At 33.0% G+C, this 20,107-nt stretch overlaps 1 protein-coding gene and 1 long non-coding RNA gene across 8 annotated transcripts in view; one reads left to right on the top strand and one right to left on the bottom strand.

The window, feature by feature from the left end:
- Nucleotides 1-20,107, top strand: part of LOC136973806 (adhesion G protein-coupled receptor L3-like) — a 118,290-nt gene that overhangs the window by 63,218 nt on the left and 34,965 nt on the right. For all 7 annotated transcript variants that reach the window (XM_067268581.1, XM_067268579.1, XM_067268580.1 and 4 more), the window contains one exon: nt 9,239-9,340. In XM_067268581.1, coding sequence (XP_067124682.1) covers nt 9,259-9,340 — 82 coding nt within the window. In that variant the 5' untranslated portion in view covers nt 9,239-9,258. The remainder of the gene's footprint in view (nt 1-9,238; nt 9,341-20,107) is intronic.
- Nucleotides 1,388-11,861, bottom strand: LOC136973811 (uncharacterized). Its single transcript, XR_010880555.1, has 2 exons — nt 11,637-11,861; nt 1,388-2,192 (listed from the first exon to the last, which is right to left on the bottom strand). It is a non-coding gene; the product is annotated as an uncharacterized lncRNA (long non-coding RNA).

A 20,107-nucleotide genomic window follows, 5' to 3' on the forward strand; every position in this document is an offset into this window, starting at 1 on the left:
AAATGGCTTACAATAAGGCTGAAGATTTCAGAAATTCTTAGATAAAAAAAAAAGCTGCTGCACTTCGATTTTTTCTCTTCTTCTTTTTTCATTCTTCTTCCTTTATTATAAATCAAATTTTTCTTCAAATGATCGCATTAAAACGAACGAGGAATGACGTAATTGACGATATCAAACCCTCCCGAAAAAAATCGTTCGTTAAATAATTCTAATTATCCGGAAAGTTGACTTGTTCGATTAATTAAAATTTTAATATCTTGATGATAATTTCGTAAAAATGATAAAATGCTTCGATATTATCGAATGAAAATTATTTTTGCCATTCGTTTTTCGTGTTTATAAAACGAATCCTTCTTTCATCCTTCTTCAATTTATTTCTTGTTTATCCTGGATTATCCGGGATGATGAAAACTGAATTAACCGGGATTACCGATTCTTTCTTCCTTTATTTTTTTTACCGTTACTGGCCTAAAATATAGTCGAAGATCTAGAAACGTTTTTGTATCTTGTTGAAGCATCAGACGCGACGGCGCGAGGTCGCGTCGTGCCAGTATAATATCGTAAAAATTGTTAAATTATATGCGAAAACGAGGATAAATTAATCTTTATTGATCATCAACGCTTATTCTCAATTAAGGATTTAAATATGATTGATATTTAAGATGGTATCTTTTTAATTTAACGGAGTTGTAATAGTGCGAACGGCGCGCCGAGCGACGCGACACATGCCGTACGCTTTGAATGAGTCCGGGTAACACGCCAAACATGTTTTTTAGCAGATTTATATCATTAACATAAGATACTTAGATGCGACAAATAGATCCATTCTTCCATTCTCGTTTAAAAAACAAATCGTTTCTGGATAACAATGAAGATTGACTTCAAGCGACGCGACGCGGTGCGGAGCGATAGTTGTATTGTATTTAGTCCTAACTTCCAATTTGGGCATTTTCTGTCATCATTATGGTCTGAATTCGCATGGCCAGAAATCGAAATCATTGTGGAGAACTGTTAAGAGCGACTTCATTAAGCAAGAAACTGGAAAATTCTCCAAGTTGCAATCAAGTTAGCGTTATAATCTGATAACAATACACGAAATAAGGATTTTGAAGGTAGCTTCATCATCGTGTTATCGTCCTGAATCACGTTCCTACCGCGTTACTCACTTACACCTGCATCTGCCGTCAAGCCAGGTGCTACAGTAGCTACACAACACGTTTTAGCCTATGGCACTTTTTTCTTATCTGCCCTCCTTCGTTCAATGAACAAGATAAGGCTTATTTTTAAAGAGAAAAATAAACAGAAAATAATATATTTATTCTTCTTGTTTTTTTAATATAAAATAGAACAAGAACAATTAACGGTAGTTAAGAATTACAGGCTCGAATTTTATTATTATTATTTATTATTTCTAAATTCTCTGATAAGAATCACACAAAGGAAACAATTAAAAAAGGATGAGAATTTCTGAAAATAATGATAAAAGTATTCTTTCTCTTGTGAAACAGATAAAATCGTGACTTACATAAGACTTAAAACTGCATTTAGTATGCAGAAATGCGCTTGTACCACGTTAAAATGTATGAGTTTAAGACGATTTTTTAAATATTTTATCCACTGATAAACGAAGAATGCTCCTTTCTCTAACAATTATAACATATTTTTGATTAATAATCTTAAAAATTGCCTTTGTTGGTCGTTCTTTTCTCTCCTTTTTTCTGCATTAAAGTTCGATCGTTTCTATTCTGTTAAGCTCTTAGATGGGACCAAAAATTGCTTAAATTTTTTTTTCTGTTTTATTATATAAAAAGCAGCAGGATGAAGATAAATAAGTGAATAATTTTGGCATCATTATATAAGAAAAATTGGTATACTTCTCAGTCTTGTTTGACCCATAACAATAAAAACTGGCGTGTTGAAGCAATTTTTAAAGTTTCGTACGAATACTGAATGATGATTACGTCAAGATATATGGTTTGGACGTTCCATTTAGAGTCGGAAGGCTTCGAATTCAAACTTTTAAATCGTTTTGGAACCTTATTCAGGAAAATATTCCAAGAAAAAAGTCGTGGTTTGAATTGATATCAACCATTCTTCTGCTAGGAATTTTTTTTTTCTTCTTTCCTCCCTCCCCTTGGAAAGTTTTATAGAAGCAGATGTTACTCCTGCGAGGTTATTGCTCGGGCCGGAACCTGCAGAAAAATAGGATTTTTTATTTTTCAAATACCTTATTTTTCTTCGGAGAAGCTTCTAAAAGATATGCTCTATATTTTTGTGTGTGTGTATATAAAAAGGAGGAGAGACTTTTTCAAAAATTTATTTCTGGAAAGCGCTCCTGTAAAGGGACATATAATCTTAATTAGATACTTTTTCGTGGAGGGTAGTAAAGTGGGGCGGAGAAGAGAGACGTGAGAAATGTCTTAGTGACACGCAAAACACCGATTGACGTGACAACTTTCCGTCTGAGTTTAGTGAAGCAGTCTACTCGAAGGTGGTCTTTGTACCGAATAAATAGCCTATATAACTACCTATTGTTTCAAAACTCAAAGCTAAGGATTCTTATTTCACTCCTTACATGTATTTCGGAGGATGTAATTAAAAATATAAATAAATATTCGACTTTTTTTAAATGATGCACTTTTTCCTGCCTTTTCTCGTACGAAATCGCTTCAGTTTACGTGGGAACTTGTTACTCTTCTCTATCCTGATGTAAGAAAATTTGAACGTAAACATTTATATATGCTGAAGCGTAAATATTGTAAAATTGAGTGTGTATTTTAAATTTATTCGTTTATTTAAATAAGATAAACACTTTTTTCCCTTTTAAAAGTATTTTTTTTATCCCAATAATTGTGAAATTTGTATGTTAAATTGAAATTTAAGTTAAAAATTCGGAAAAATAAATATTTTTTAAGTCGAATTTTAGCGAAAAATTTGTTAAAACATGAAAATTTAAGTTACAAATTCACATTTTTTTAACGTTGAAATGAAGTTTTAAGATGAAAAAAACTCTACTTTTATAATAAAAATAACTAAAATGTGCATAAATTTTATAGAAAAATACAAATTCCTATAACAAAATAGTATTATTATTATTTATTAAATCATTGAACTACATTTTTGAATATAGAAAAAATAATATATTTAATTTTTTTTTTTAAAGTTTGGTTGCATGAAAGTTGTATTAGAAAGAGACTACTTCACACCTGCTTACTGATCACGCGAAACATGTCTCAGATAGGCGCTTGTGGTGCAAATATGGCGATGAAAAGCAAAATAAGATTTCAAACGGTTGCTACGATACTATAACAAAATGGCCGACCGTGTCATAAATCAAGCACGAAATGCTGCACATGGCCGTGAATCGAATAACAATAAAATAAGGGAATATTTTCGTTAATTAATCTAAGGAGGGACCTTTTCAAAGACATTTTTTAATTATTTTTCTGCAGTAATTTAATTTCTACGCTCTGTCGTATGTATTCTATAAGCTTCTACAGTTACAACAGCTTAAAATTTAGTTAATTTTCTAGATTTAGCCGTGAATTTTTAATATTTTATCGTAAAATGGGTGCTTTAAAAAGCTTTCCAAATTCAAATTTTTAGAAATTTAAACTGTAAAATCGCCAGGCTGATTTATTAAATGATTTTCTCTAATATATCTTATCATTTGAAACGGAATTTATATTGTACTTGATATCTTCATCCCGCATCTTCAGCATGCAATTGTTTCTCTAAGAAACTTATTTAGCCCATTATCATAGTTTACAGTGATTAAATTTACTTTAAAATAATTTCTGTTAGATAATCGTGGTTATTGTTTCGATTAAGAAGCATTAGAAAGAGAGGATGGGAGATCATCTCTAGAGGAAACAAGATAATTAATTGCCCGAGTGGTATATACACTTTGCTATAAGTTAAAATGTCAAGTACAATTGAAAAAGCTAAGTAAATTAATTACTAAATTTATGTTTCGCTTATAAAATCGTGTCAAAGGTCATTACATAATTACAAGAGGAGCATAAAAGGCATTTGAAAACAGTGTGTGTGTCATTGTTTATGCTGTATACATTTAGCATAAAATAATTTATCTTGTAAAAGAACCATCTCCCGCTTTATTTTTATAATAAAATTTTAAAAAATCCCTTTGATTTATCTGTTAAGAGAACGTCTTTCCACCTATCCGCCATCTATTTACATACATTTCACAGCTTTCACTTCACTAATTATTACAGAGATGATGTATTATAATAGAATGTATACTTTGTGACATATTCATCAAGCCAGATATAATCTGACAAGGTGTTTTTTTTTTTCTATTTACGGTACAGTTGGGCATTGTTTTCATTACCGAATGCTCGAGTACTATTATATAATCATCTCGGCTCAGATTAATTATATCCATCCATCAGTGTAAATTGCTTTCACAAAAATTACCATTAAAGATTCACAGAAATGTTTCCGTTATAACGTTAAACTTTTAAATGCTCTCGAATACAGTTTTAAATGTCAATATGATGGTTGTGTTTAAGTGGAAATGAGAACAGATGGGTGGAACGACTCGGTTGCCTGTTTGCATGTTTATACAAAGCATGTTGATGTCATTAGTGGAACTTCGTTTGGCAATAATTCTGCCTCGAACATGTCAGGAGTATCACCCGACTACGATACACGTTACTATCAAAACATCTCGATGTGTAAAGATATTAACGTGGTTTAAATGACGAAAGTAAGTTTCTAAATATAGAAACCGAGTGTCGCATCCCCCTCCGAAAAAATAAATAAATAGGAGGAGGAAGTAACTCGATGCCTTAAATGATAAATCATAACTTAAATATGTACACTATTTGCTAGAATTCTTCGAACTTCTATGTATTTTTCATGTTTTTATAGCCGCTTCAATTGAAATAGTTCACGTTTGTGGTCTCGTAACATGCTTCAGTTACTCAAACCTCATTAAAATTGAGTAGATATTTGAAAATTTTTTGGATATATCTTTACATTTTTCTGAGCACCAAGCTATGCACTTGTTTGTTTTCTGTCTTGTTGCACAGTATCTGTGGTAAATGTAAAGTAATACTTCGAGTTTTGTTAGGAAATACTAGTAGAAAAAAGTATGTTTATATCAATATTCAAGAGTCAAGGTCTCGATATACGAAATACACGAGTATCTTTTCTGTATGTATGACGGATAAATATATATTTCAAGACAAATAAAATTATTAAGTAAATCAGATACTTGTTAGATGAGTTTGGGAGGAGGAGAATTGTTGAAGACTTCTCGAACAGTCGAAAAAACAAAAGAAACAAATCGAAAAAGTCGAAAAAACAAAAAAAGTACAATATACACGAATGTTAAAAACTTATTTTTTTATGTATATATAAAAATAACATTTGCTTTTAGTTCTATTAAAAACGAAGGAAACATTCAAACTTGTATACATTTTTTAAATGTTATAAGTATTTATTGAGGGAAAGGGGAGTGTGTATATGTAGATCGTCATCTGTAAAAGTTTGCATCTCACCATGTGTACGCTATTAAGTCAACTTGTCTATAGTTTTAAAGCGTCCTCGATCAGTTGACACCGTATAGTTTCCCATTAGCTTCCGGTACTTAATCACCTCATTAACTGTACATCATTAGTCATCTTGACAGGGTCTTGGGGGTTTAATTTTTGTGTTACCCATCCCCTTTACCACCCCAATATCCTCTGGGGAGGACGTCTCTTCGGTAATGTTCTAGCTCCTGTCTCTGCCTCATCTTATCTGAGAGCCGACATATTGACAGGTGCAATGGTGTTTTCTGACGTCATCCTGCCTTTTTTTGTTTTTTGTCCCTTTTCTCCTATTATCGAAGCGTTTAAGACTTTCAATACTGCAGTAATTTGAAAGTTTGATTAGAACAATACATTTTTTTTTCCTAAATATAATTTTCGATCAGGAAATCCCTCAGGAGCTTCGAAGAACGATTCTCTATTATATCACATACATAAATAATGCTCGCTTCCCTTCTATTTTAAGAAAAATTTAAGTTAATATCTGGCAAATGCGTATTGAATTTAAGATAAGGAAGTGTCAAACATAAGTCTAAAATATAATTCTAGTCATAATATGAGTTATAACTCCACCACGTGAATGCTAAACTCGGGATGGAGGAGAATATGAAGTAGCTTAAGAAAGCCCCAAGGCGTAGAATAATAATAATTTCGGGATTTAACCAGAATTAATTCCTTTTTAAATTACATAAAACGAAGAAAAGTTCAAGAATCTCGATAAATATATATGCAAATGTTTTCAATAAATCCGTAAAATTAAAAAAAAAATTAAATATGTTACTTGAAAATATACAAGTGGATCGAATTTTTTAAATTTTATCTTAACTTTAGAAAAAAAAAATCTCCCCAAGCACTTTACAGTCTTAAAATATCGACGCTTGAATTATTTCAAAACTGCGAAAAATATTTAATAACATTCTAGGATTTAATCTGAACTTAAAAAAATTTTTTTTTCCTTATCCCCTTCGTACATTCCCTAAGGTGAAGAGCAAACCGAAGGGGAAAAAATGTAGTTTTTGCTCCTGGGCTGCCATTCTTTCAAGTAAGGAAGATTATTGACCTCTCTCACTACTACAGCAGTACGAATGTGACCCACCGCTCTGTTCGCTTCGTTATCTACTAGCATGTGGAAAGAATTCGAGAGGACAGCTTGCATATTTTTATCAATGTTCGAAACTATATATATGTATGTACTGTCTGATTTACTATCGCTAAATTCTATAGTTCCTCTTACAGACAGACATTTATTTTCAATTTCTGAAAGAGATATCTATAGTCGAAACACAGAAAATGTGACTATATGGATAAATTCTTTATATAGAATATGTAAAATATTCGATAGGAGTCTAGCTATTGTCTAGTTTCGGTGTTACGTTGGAAGGATTTTCGGGCGATGCCAGATTGACACGAAGAGCATCTCATGCATTTCAAAGACGTGAAAATACTCGCTCAATTTTATAAATTAGCGTCACATCCCGATGCATCCAAGCGAGATAATTTCTTTGCTCTTTTATAAACATCTCTTCTTACAGTTGACGTACTTCAGTTAATTATCCTCAGATTTTTAGGGAGGGGAAATCGTATTTAATGCAAAGAATATCAAGGATGCGAGCCATTCACGCAAAGTTTTCCATGCAAAACTATATTAAAATTATATAAAACGGCTTATAATGCTGTAAAATTATGAGTATCTTATTCAAGGCCACTTTAAAATGTATATTCAAAGAATACAAAATGTAGATTTCACTTAAAGCATCAAAAACCCATTTTCCTGGATAAATTTTAGTAATAATTACATTTCAAACATATGTAAGATAAGTTATTATCTCTTCCTACAAAGTACAGTAGCTAAGAATTGAACTATTAAACTAATGAAGTTATTACCATAGTTAATTAAAGTATATGTAGCGGCCATGATTCACGCCTAACGTTGTATTGGAAGAGAAACCATATAAGAATATTTAACTTTCCCATGCAGAAATCGTTTAGATTGACACCAGATTTCTTTCGATTGGCTTCGGGGAATAATTCGTCACTACTGTGAATAGAACCCCCATCCCAAGTGACTCTATGGGGAGGGGTGATTTAAATCTCTCTCATTCCCAGCAACCGAGCGGATGTCTATTTTATGAGACATGCCCAACGCTTACTAACTAGATTACCTTCCTCTGCTCTTCTCCCTGCCAAGTTTATTCTCACGCCCAAGCGTAATGGAGGAAGCACTTAGCTTAAAATCTGTTAACTCGTCAATAGCGACTACCCGCTTGTCGCGTTATTAACTCGCACCTACTTTTTCCTCCTCCTCGCGTCTACTTTGCCATTTTTTTTAAAAAAATGGAGCTGATTAATAAGTAAATTTTTATAATTAAAGAAACACTCGTTGGATAAAATTGGATGAGAAATTTTTAATAATATTTAACTGTCGAAGGGATGAAGCTTTATAATTTTTTAGTACGAGAGGAGGAGGGAAAAAAGGAGAGATTAAAAATGGCGGTCGTAAATTTTGAGATTTTTATGATCGTTTCGTTTCGGTAGCCATTTTGTCGAAGTTGGTATATAGTAGATAATTAAAATACTCACTATCGTAAAAATGTTTCGTCTGTCCGATAACCATCTAATGGCATTTTTTTTTTTTAAATTTCATAAAATTGATCGTGGGGAGGGGAAATTCTCCAACCCCCATCGGAAAAAAATCGTGAAGATTGCGTGTGAAGACAGCATTAATCAGTCTAAGTTAAGAATAAAAAGAAGAAAAGTGTGTAAGACCATATGGCTAAGTAAAATTTGACCATGTGAAAGATTGAGAACGAGAAGTGTGTGTTGTGTAAAATGACTTTATTAAAGTGGGCGTCACCCCGACAGAAAGGTCGTCCTGATACCTAATCTCTCACATCATTTATAACGTCCTGCAGTAGATCCGTAGAGAGATACGGGGTTAAAAGTGTCAGCCACTCGAAATTAACGACGGTGTCTACTAACGAAATAAAGCCCTAGGTGTAAATCTCTCAAAAGTTTATATTTTTAAACTTGATTCCGTAAGTTAAAAAAGCAAACACTACTTGGAAAGAATCGGTTTTTGATCCCTTATCGTTTATCGATTCCAGAGAAAAAAAATCCTATGGATTTTATTAAAGATCCATATTTTCTACACGGTGGCATCGCTTAACAAAACGTTTGCTTTTAAAAATAATTAAATTCTTACGTGAAATTATATCAAAATCAGTAAACGATTGCTTATAAATTTGTTTTTCTACCTCTCGGATCGTGTGCTTACCGAAAAAAAAGCGATGAGCTTAAACTCGAAATTTGCAGAGGTATGCGGAACTTCAAGAGGACATCACAGAAAAGCCTCAATTGTTAAACTTAGGTCATTAAACACAGGTACCTAATCTTGCTCTCAATCCATTCAGTAGAATCAGCGGGGAAGAAGAGTTCCCCCTTTTGTTCCCAGATCCCTAATTACACAGACTATCCAGACTCCACCATCCCGTTTTAATTTTATCCATAGGCTTATTGCTTTCCAGCCACCTGGGGGCAAAATGCTATTTTTCTGTCCAAAATACAACATAGTTATTATTTACGGCTGAAAACTCCACCCGAACTTATACTATTAACAACGATTTTCACAAAGGAAAAAAAAGGTATTGTCTGTAGTACATTTTTTTACAAAAATTCTTTTACAGGTTCAACTTTGTCCTTCACAATGAATCTTGGAAGAAAGGGAACCTGGCTGACGTCATGCTTTCTTTGCAGCATGATTCTCTTTGCCTACGCGAGGAAGGGAGGTAAGCCACTTTTTTTTTTCATGTGAATTTCGGTCGTTAATTGGAATTCTATAATTGTAAAAAATGGTCACGTTTCAGTTGTCACGTCTAAATTAGCTTCGCTTATGACACCATGTTATTATGATAGCAGATTAATAATTTTTACTTATCTTCTCGTGATTTTGGAATTAGTAACAAGAAAATTTTCTAAAGGATATATATAATTTCGGGAATTAAATCCTCTTTTTTCGTGCGTAAAGATGTAGTGCATTGCGCTCTTTTTTCCACCACACCAGTTCGGATGTATAGAAATTTTACATAAATAATTTTCCTAAAATTCTTTTTACTAGAAAATATGTAAAGAATTCTTGAAAATTTAAATTTAACAGCGAAAATTATACAAATTCGTGTTTTTAAGAACACGAATTTATATAATTGCATCCTACTTCCTTTGACACTCGGTGCGTGTGTTAAAGGTGTAAAAAAATCAGTTTTAAATGTAGTTAAAATAGTTATAACAATAATTTACACAATAAGTCATGTATACAATTCGACAAAACATTCGGATTTGCACGAAGATGCGTAACCTGTAATAATAATCTTACGACGTTACGCTTAGTAACACTATATAAAAATGTTGTTAGAACTAAAATTTGAGGTGTAAAAATCTTAAAAATTCATACCAATAAACGATCAGCTATTTATTTTTATACCGATGAATCAGAATTTAAAAATAAAATCACGTATTTTTCTCAATGGACGATGACGCAGCTAAGATTTTTTTAAGATTCATTTCCTGTATAATTCGTAGAAAAATCATTAAAAAGTTACTTAGTCCCTCGACTTAAGATTCTCGAGATAGCTTTTACACGGGAATAAATTAGATTTTATGGTTATATCCGCTCTAGTCTTCGCTGTATGGATATATATAGGTTATCAGTAATCACGTTTTATCGAGGTATTCGTCGGCTTCTTTCGGTGTTAAGCATAGTTTGCGAGAAACTTTGAGGAGAAGAGGGTATGAATGCATCGTTGGTATGAGAAGTGCTGAGTTCGAAGTCTGATTGTCTCCGGTATTCCGTGAAATTGACGGCATTTGGCAGCAAAAAAAGAAAAAAAGGTGTGAACATTACCTGAGATGATTGATCGAACTTCCACAGACTGAACGAAATAATGGAAAAAGGTCTGAAGATTTCATTCCGTGCGTATTTTAAAACCCGTAATGCCCGCTATTATACAAATTGAGATCTTTCAGATTTTCCTAATAAACTTCCCTTTTATGGGCCGCTACCGGAATAATATCTATATTTTTGAATGTATGTAATGTGTGCGCGTGTAATAATAATAAATTGTAAAAAAATTGTCACCGGTTAAACGGTTCGTTAAATAATAATTTGACTAATGCAGTTAATATGTAAATTAGCGGAGAGGTTTTAAATAGGTTTTATGATAATTGAAATTTTAAAAATGTCTGTCTGTCTGTCTCTCTCTCTCTCTTTCCCACCTCCCCCTCGCTTCCTGACCCCGCTTTAATTCTAGAGTTATGTATATAGAAGGGGGAACGTAAGTAGAAACTTAATTAAAGCTTCGAAGATTAATCTCTGTTTAGCGAAAGTCACGCCGTATGTTTATGCAGTATGGGGAGGTTTAGTTTTAAGTATGTATAACGTGCTTAACTGGTTAGTCGGTTAAGATGGTTGAGTTAGGTAAATTGTTTATAGCCGTGCTTTTTTTCATTATTCAGACCCTTGTAATTCCACTAATCAAAGCATTGTTAACAAACATGTGGTTGGTGTGGTCCCGCGTGTACCGCTGTGCCAGCCAAAGTGTTACCTACTTTAGCAGTGATTAATTAACTGCTGTGTAGCGGCGTTAATCAGTTCTCTCGCTTGTACGTTGAGAAACGACCTTCTCCGAGGCAGTCAGGTGCGATTATTGAACGAGCAGGTGAGCGAGAAGGCCCTTTCTGGGGGCACTAAATCTCAAACTAAACTTCTAATTGTTGTAATTCGGCATAGAATAAATTTTTCCACCATTTTCTAACTTTTCTGGGCGGATTTAAACGTGTAAAGGAAACTCCAGCCGCTAGAGATGTATATATTTTATTAAGATAACCCTCTAAAGATTTTATTTAACTTAATTTCGTGGCTTAAATTATGCATCATCTATAAAAACGGGAGGGATTTTTTCTCTCTTTTTTTTTTGTTTTCGTTCGACTCGTCCCCTACTGCAGAACCCGTATTTGTTTATCTTATTTAACCCCATTGGCGGATATATATTACTTTAGAGACTCGCGATACGGAATTAAATTACCTACAATTCATCTCGGTGCAGATTTAATCAAAATTCTCGACTTGTTCCACTCGTAGTTCTACCTTCGTCTTCTTCGGTATGGATGGCAACAATGGCGAGAGATTCCTAGCTTTCTTGTCCATTCTCGCGAGACTTTCTTCGCCTCACCTTCAAGGACAAACTCGACCTTAATTAGTTATGAATATATTAGCCTAGGGAAAGCGAATAAATGACTATTCTAACCCTCGGGTATCCGTATTGTATAACACTGTCCAGTTTAATTGAGTATGTTGTATCTGTGGCAAAATGCCAGCACTCTTGCTTCATAATGATGTTTCCTGACTGTATTATCCTGATAAGTCCTACTTTAGATTAAGTAACTGATTACCTCCCGCTTGTTTGTCTAAAACGAGGACAGGGTAGAAAAAGCTGCAGCATCTTTATACATCTCTTTGTAGGATATCCGAAAGGCGTGACAAAGGAAATCCATTTGCTTCACCTCTCTTTCTCGCTCTTTCACTCAAATACTTTTTTCCTTTTTCTCGAAGAAAGATATAAGAAATCTTATTTAAAAATAAAAAAAAATATTAATTTTCTTTTTAAAGTTTATAAAACTGGGTTTTAAAATATATCAAAGTAAGCGATGAAAGGTGAATTTCTTTTTTAGTTTTGTATGTAAAAGAACAATAGGATACGTTCGAAGACTCAAAGTTCAATAAATTACATCAAATATTTATATATATTTTTAATGAATTTACTGATGTGGCTTTTAGATTTATGGCCTAAAAATGGCCAAAAAAAATTAAAGTATTTTTTGTATAAATTTTGCTTCCTTTTTCGTATTTTTTTTTAAAAACAAAGATTTTCGTAGAAAAATAGTAATTTTTATCTTTTAAAACAGGTTTTTTACGTTATTCATTACTTTCCTCTAATAAAAGAGTTATATTCGACACAAAGAAACAATGAGACTAGAAGTTTAAGTCAGAAAATGTAGTAGAATAGACGAAATTTGATATTTCATTCAACTTTTAGTGAAATTTAAGAAAAAATAAATAAATTTTAAATGTTTTTTTTTAATTTTTAAAAAACGGTAAAAATTAAATATTTAAAACGTCAAAATAGAATTTCTTAAAATCTGAAACTATAACTCAAGCGAAAGATCAAATATTTCGAATTCTATTCGCTTTACTCCAGTTTTAGTGGGGCATTTTTTGAGGGGGGAATGTAGGAATTTAATAGAAAGTATTAATTTTTAAAGAACATATATATATTATACGTTGTATAATGTTATTCTTTAAAACGTGAAAGTGAGTTTGTAAAGAGTAAAGTTGAAACTAGAACTTGACTCGAAAATATCAGTAACTTTAAGTCGGAAAGTGAATCGCATATAACAGGAAAAAAAAGAGGAGAAAAGGAAGTAAAACTAAGTCGAAAAGTGAGTTGCATAAAAGAAAAAAGAAGTAAGTTGAAAAGTAATATCTATTCTAAAAGTGAGGTCGAGAACAAAAATGAAAGTTTAATTCGCTTTAAACTAGGTTAAAAATATATATATTTTTAACGTTTTAGATTTAATTTTAGCTCAGAAAATAATTCATTTAACGATTCTAATTGAGAAACTTAATAAAAAAACAAAAAAAAAACTTTTTCGACTGTTAAAAATATTGGGTGGAGCACCCCACTCTCCATCAAGTACTGTACATTACTACAATACATTTACACATCTAAAATATCATTTACAACTTGCTAAATTTTACTTTAGATAGGTATTTTAAGGATTGGGGTGGCCTACGCACACGAAATATCCATGTCAAATTGAATTACTGATTAAATTCTACGTCTGTATATCAGATTTCGGGGTGAGGAGCAAAATAGGGATGGGGTCACCCCCCTAAAAAGTCATTAAAATGCATTGTTATCGGGCCTATGTACCATACGTTCTCAGTTTCAGCCTTCTATCTTAATTAGAAATGAATGAAATTTGAGGAAACCGTACATAAAAGCGTTTTAATATTAATAATTAGTAAAAAAAATGAGAGTCGGGATCAAAAATGAAAATTCGAATCAATTTAAACCAATTTTACCTATTATTTTTTTAAGATATTAGCTTAGAAGCGAATTTATTTAACGATTCAAACTGGTGTAAAAAGTATAAAAATAGTAATAAACTAAGTCTGAAATCCTGTAATCCTATCCGAAACCATCGTCCTACGATAGGAAGTAATTGGAAAGTCTGAATACGAAGTGTTGCTAGAAGCGTTTATAATAATGTGTATACACATAAGAGCAGAAAAGTGTATGCATTCTGTTTATTAAAATCGACACTAAGTAAACTTGACAAATCCGTCGGTTATCTCAGTAATTGGTTAAAGTAAATTTTTGTTTTGTTTTTCTTCTTATAATTTCCCATTGAATGAAATCCCCCGCGACTTCATTTGCATAACATTACTTAAATTAAAATGAATTTGTTAAAGACGCTTACCTTAAATTAACCTTTTGCGTATAAAAGAATTTTCAAATTTAACTTCGCTTGATATTCCCCCCTCCCTTTTTTAAATGAATTTTTAATTAAATTTAGTTTATTTAACGATTTTCAAATTATTAATTAAATTTTGATATATACATTTTTTTTAAAAGTCCGTCTATTATTCCGCTTAATTGAGTTAGACGACATGGGAAGATGGTATTCTTCAGGTCTTTGGAGTTGTATTTGTTCTTTCCAGTCACGTGACACCGCCTTTGTGTTGCACGGTTTTGATCTTCGTTAAATTCTGTTTGTTTAGAACCATTAGCTGGAGAAAATCCGTGTAAAAATCTCGTCCATATCGTCAAAAATAAATAAATAAAATTACATCCTAACAGCTAATTTTCGAGGCGCGCAACAACGGGATTAATAATTTCTATGCCATATTTAATTGTAAAATGGCGTAAACGTTACTGATTTTAATACAGAAATAACTTCAGCAGAATGTATAATTAGTTCTATATTAAGTTTAGAATTGCTAAAATGAATGCTAAATTCTCCTGTAATTAGCAGAATCAAGATAATTTCAAGTTGTTATGTCTATATTAAGAACGTTTTGCTTGTAAAAAGAAAGAAAAACCGTATGCAAAGGTAATTAAGTTTATGTAAAATTCTGTTTTCTTGAAGAATTCCGCTTGTTTGAGCGCATTAAATGTTAATCTTTTATAATTTTGTTAAGCTATATTTTGAATTCTGTTTGTGCGATTTTAAATTTTAAAGATTAGTTTACTTTAAAGTAACGAAATTTATCCTTAGAAAATTCCACGTGTAACTTTTGAGTGTTTAGAACCGTGTGGAATTTAGTTTGAATTTATTGAATATGTATATTCGAGAGAGATTCTCTTGTGTATATTCATGAGGTTTATATAAATACAATAGACACTCGATATAGTGAGCTAAATCATTCACTATATCGAATTCACTATGATACAGAATGGAAGGACAAACAAAATTGTTTACTGTATCAAAAGTCCATTGGGTATAATGAATGTATACAGTAACCATCTTCAGAAAAATGCAAGAGAAGCGCGTATATTTGTTAGATTTACAGAATTATGTTTGATCTCCAGCATAGATCAAACATGATTATGTTATAAGATCATAATTCAGACACATTATAATTTAATGGATCGTAATTCAGAGATCAAATAGAATTCAGAAATCTAATATTGAATTCTGTTACAGAACTTTGCACACACTTCGCATTGTTAAGCGTTAAATTGTTAAACTTTAAACAATTTTTCTTAAATATAGAAAAATATCCGGTGGGTTTTCTTTTCTTTTTTTTGAAATTATAGGTTTATTTCTTCAAATGTCTATCTAGGTTAATAGTTGATGTTGAAAAATTCAGTTCTGTGGCCGCTGTTGATTTTCTTTCTTTTTTTTTTTAACATAATCTGCTCGGATCATTATCATTATCGACGTGAACAAGTTGAAAATGATAAAACTCTAAAAATGATTACATAAAAGTCTTTCCGGATGGCCGAAAGAGGTGCCGGTTCTTAAAAAATGATGAGAGGTTTAGTGATAAAAATGATCTCTTACAAAATTCCGCTTGGGTGTAGACGAGATGTTTGTCTCCTCCCAATGTTGCTCCAAATTCTAAAACCCAAAGGTCAGGCGTTTCCTATTATGAGGGCAGATAACACAGTGGGTGGAGTTTTTCAGGAGGAAGTTCTTTACGAAAGAAGATGGAAAGTCGAACCCCCATAAATTCCATTTATATATGTGTTTGTGTGTGTGTGTGTGTGTGTAGACCTTTTGCAATGGCCCCCTTCTTTCGCTAGTTCTCGACTCGTATCGATTTTCCCCCCTCCTTCGAGTTCATCGTAATTGGAATAGTTTCGTTTATATTTAAGTTAATAACAGTTTATAATATATATATTTTTTTCTCGCTTGAAAAAACTTTAGTTTATTAGATTTATTAGTGTCCACTTGTAAGTGAAGTAGTAGAAGTGGAGACGTATTTCCCCCGTGGGGATAATCCACATACGACTAGATGTCTGATATCATAATTACCAAATATCGACTGCTAGTGGGTTAAATTACCCAGAAATTGTAGCTTTACCCGCAATAACCACTGACACTCCTAATGACGTCGAACGTTTTGAGCACGTCTAAAACTCATATTATACTTGTAAGTGTGACCTCGCCAAAAATTAGCGCACTTGTATGATAGGGAGGACCGCACGTGTGACCTTTCGAGAGTCCTTGAAAGATCTCCCTCCGGACTCTTATTTATTCCACCCTCTGAATTATTTTCATGCTGCTCTTAAAAATTAAACAACTGGCATCGGTGTGTGTTCATTTCTCGGTCGGCACGATACACGAAGGAAGCGAAAAACTTGTTTCTGTTACGCTTTATGAGCATCTAGGTAGAAGTTACCTTGAAAAAAATGGCTCTCAGAATGGAACGAGTTTCTAGGAGAGATTGGAGACAGTTGTTAATAATTTTAATCGATTATTTATGACCTTGATTTCTACGTTTCTATTAAAAAAATCATGTAAAAAACGCCATTTGTAGCTATATCAGTCGTTTGAATCTATTCCTGATATTGTTTAGAACCTTAAAAAGTATATGAAATTATATTTAAAAGTTAGAACTTTCCAGTTACTTCGTGTTTAACCAAGTCGAACTTTTTTGCAAGTCGTAAAATTGCAAGGAATTTGCCAGTAGAAGCACCGTATCATCTAATTATATTTGACTTATAGTAGCTCTCTGGAAGCACTTTCTCGCGTTTCTTCAGTAGATTTATGGTTAAACTTACTGTAATGTCCTGTAAGTAACCTTGAAACTTATTAGGGTCACTTAGGTTGTTCTAAAGATAAGTGGTGCCTTCCACAGCAGTCAATTACTTCACCGTTATCTCAATTACAATTTGTTGATGTAATGAAGGCACAGACCACTCCACCCTATCCCGGGGTCAATTGAAAATTAAGGGCATTCTCACCTGAAAATAAGCTACTTTTTAGGATATATTTTTTTTCCTCGAAGGCAACAAGCAGCGAGACGTTTCTTTTTTTTTCTTTTTTCTTTATTTAAATAATTTTGTTTCGATTATCTCCGTTGCTAGAAGAAAAATCGAGAGTTCGTGACTTTCTCTGGATGAATGAAAGAAACCGTTTCGGTAAGAGTTGTCGACAAAGGAGGTAAGATGAAGTTCGGAATCATACCACTCGATGCATTCAAAAGTTAAGAACCCTTAAATTATCTTAAAGAATTGCTTTAGTAAGGGAAATACTCAACAATGAGACTCGGTAAGTGAGCATAAAAAATGAGAAGAATTAATAGGAAATCCTTGTATATTTTCGATTTTTACGAAAATTTGTAATGTCCTCGAATCGAGAATCTCATCCATCGCCATCGAAATTGAAGATTTTTTAGTGCAAAGCTCGCAAGTCGTATCTTGGCACATGGCGACATATTGGTTTTTTAATGTTAACGATAGCAATCGTTGCTGTGGAAACAGTTCATTAATTTATCGTTTTCTTACATCGTAATGGCTGAAAGTACAACTGGCAGAAGTTATGTACTCAATATGTATAAACGCAGTTTGCTTTTACGTCGCGCGAAATCGATCGCTTTCGTGATCGCGAAGAACAATACGCATTGAGCTTATAGATCAAATTCTGTGGAAGAGTGGTTTCTTGTTGACTTTGAACCTATACGTCTACATTTCTTAGAAACGTGAGTATTGCCCGCATAGTTTCAATAAACCCTAACCTTTCAAGGTTTCAAATAGCGGTGAATCATAGTCCGGATCATCGAAGAAACGAGTTCATACAAGGAGAGAGCCTTACGTACGAAGGCCATCCTCTTACTCGAGCTGCCGTATAAAGTGTCTTTAATTATTAAATATAAAGAGCGTACTAAATTAGAATCAAGTACATTAGAACCAATAAAATTCTACTTAATTTTCTTTAAGGAAGGAAGACAATCCTTATTACTTTTTAACGAGTTTTCGGGGTTCTAGACGAACAGTGTAAAGATTTTATCAAAACTTTATCCACATCATCGCTTAAATGAATGCAGCAACACATAATAAGCCCAGATTGTACCGCGTAAAGAGACTTTCAAACTATGTCAGTATTTTAAATGACGATAAGATGGAAGCTTTAATAATTAAGCGAGAAATCAGATGTGATTAGGCGATTTTAATTAATTCTTGCTTCCGGCACTTTTAGATTTTCTGAAGAATTCGGCATTCAGTCTTCCGCCATTGTGGGTATCGGAAGTCCGAGTGAATTTCGTAGAATTGATAACGAATGAAAAGCTTATTCGTTTCCTAATTTTAAAATGGCCGGTAAAATATTTTCCCCCGTATTTATTTAAAATTCCACGTCACGTCTTTTGGTTAAAATTAGTGTAGCCAGAAACGCATTCTACTCTTAAGCACCTGGATGTTTACTCGGATTCGCCGCCACCTTAATGATATTTCCGATAGGGGAAGACGTGACTCGGTCACGTGACTATTCTATCACTTGGAGGTCAGTGACACATCGTGATGTCACGTTCATACGCGACACGTGATCGGAACTTTTTAAATTGAATGTTTGACTACATAAAACTTTCATTTGATTTTCCTATTCGATAATATGGGTTCGGAACCGCTCTCGAATCAAGTTAAATTTCCTCATCCTCCTCCTCCGAGTGATGGTTTTTATAGATTAAATGCTCGTAATTTTGAAAAATTTTACTACTGTTTGTGCTTATTGCTGGCTTATATTGGTTCTATCAATATATATTTTCTATAGGACAGAAGTTACTACGATTCAATTTCGTAAATTCGTTTAACGAGTTATTTATTTAAGTTAATCAAGCTTGAATTAAATATTTATAAACGAAAAGAATAAATTGTAAAATAATCCAATTGATCTTTTTAAAAATTTAAGAGAAGATTTAACAGTTTTTTCTCCCTTAAAATTTATCCAGGATTTCACTATGAAATCGTATACGAATTGAGCGATTACTTTGATTGTTTTCGATATTTGAGCATTCTAATACACACAGACGAGTATGAGACGTGTACAATATAACCTGTATAAACATACTTGCATACGCGACTTTAAAGTAAACATAAACAAGCGATAAACTTACGGCAATAAGAGCAACAATAAACAGCAATAGATACTCGAATTACTTGTTGACATGCATGGCCATTCGTGAAAAATACCCAGTCGACTCGAAATTGAAACACCGAAAGTGCACTTTCTACAAATTTTAAACACGCTCGAGTAATCTCTCGAGCCTTGTTTAACAGTAGCGAATCTCGAGAACGTGTAACAAAACCCGAAAAAAACATTAACCACACACTTGAACTATTGTTTCTAGTGAAGATATATCGACGAAACGGGTCCCCCTGAATAAAAAAGAGAGAAAACTAATGGCGTAAATCCTTAAGACATGTAGGAAGACCGCAGACTGTCTTTTAAAGTGGTGAAGTGGAGGGTGGTGAAACTACTTGCACTGTACGGCGTAGGTATGCTGGCCCGGTAATAGGCAGGATGTGTGGTGTTACACGCTCGACTGGCTGTTTCGACCGAACGATCTCATCCAGCCTGCGGTTGTGACTAGTTCCCATCGCCAAACACAACATTGGCAACTAAATATTCCTTCTTTCTCTATATGTAATTATTCCGAAGCAATTTGCATATTTACTAACAGTAATTATTGCCTCGGGTGGCAAACCGAGAATGCCAAGTATCGTCCCCTCTAAGAAAGCCGGATAGATAACATTTAGGAGTTTTAATTACACTCCACTACATTGTTACGCTGCATAGTTACGGTAGAAGTAAAGTCGTTGTTGGGATTATGTCCTCCGGGGAACAAAATTGACTGTGGAAGTGAGTGCAACCAATGTTTTCCTATCCTTTATATCAGAATGACTATTTCATATTTTGTTGAAAAGAATCAGTTTAGTTTGGAAAAAATTAATTAAATTTATTAATTAGATGGGATTGGAATGAGTAGTGGC

The sequence above is a fragment of the Centruroides vittatus genome, unplaced genomic scaffold (genome assembly GCF_030686945.1).
Source record: "Centruroides vittatus isolate TY-2023 unplaced genomic scaffold, ASM3068694v2 contig_329, whole genome shotgun sequence".
In the NCBI taxonomy this organism is placed as follows: domain Eukaryota; kingdom Metazoa; phylum Arthropoda; class Arachnida; order Scorpiones; family Buthidae; genus Centruroides; species Centruroides vittatus.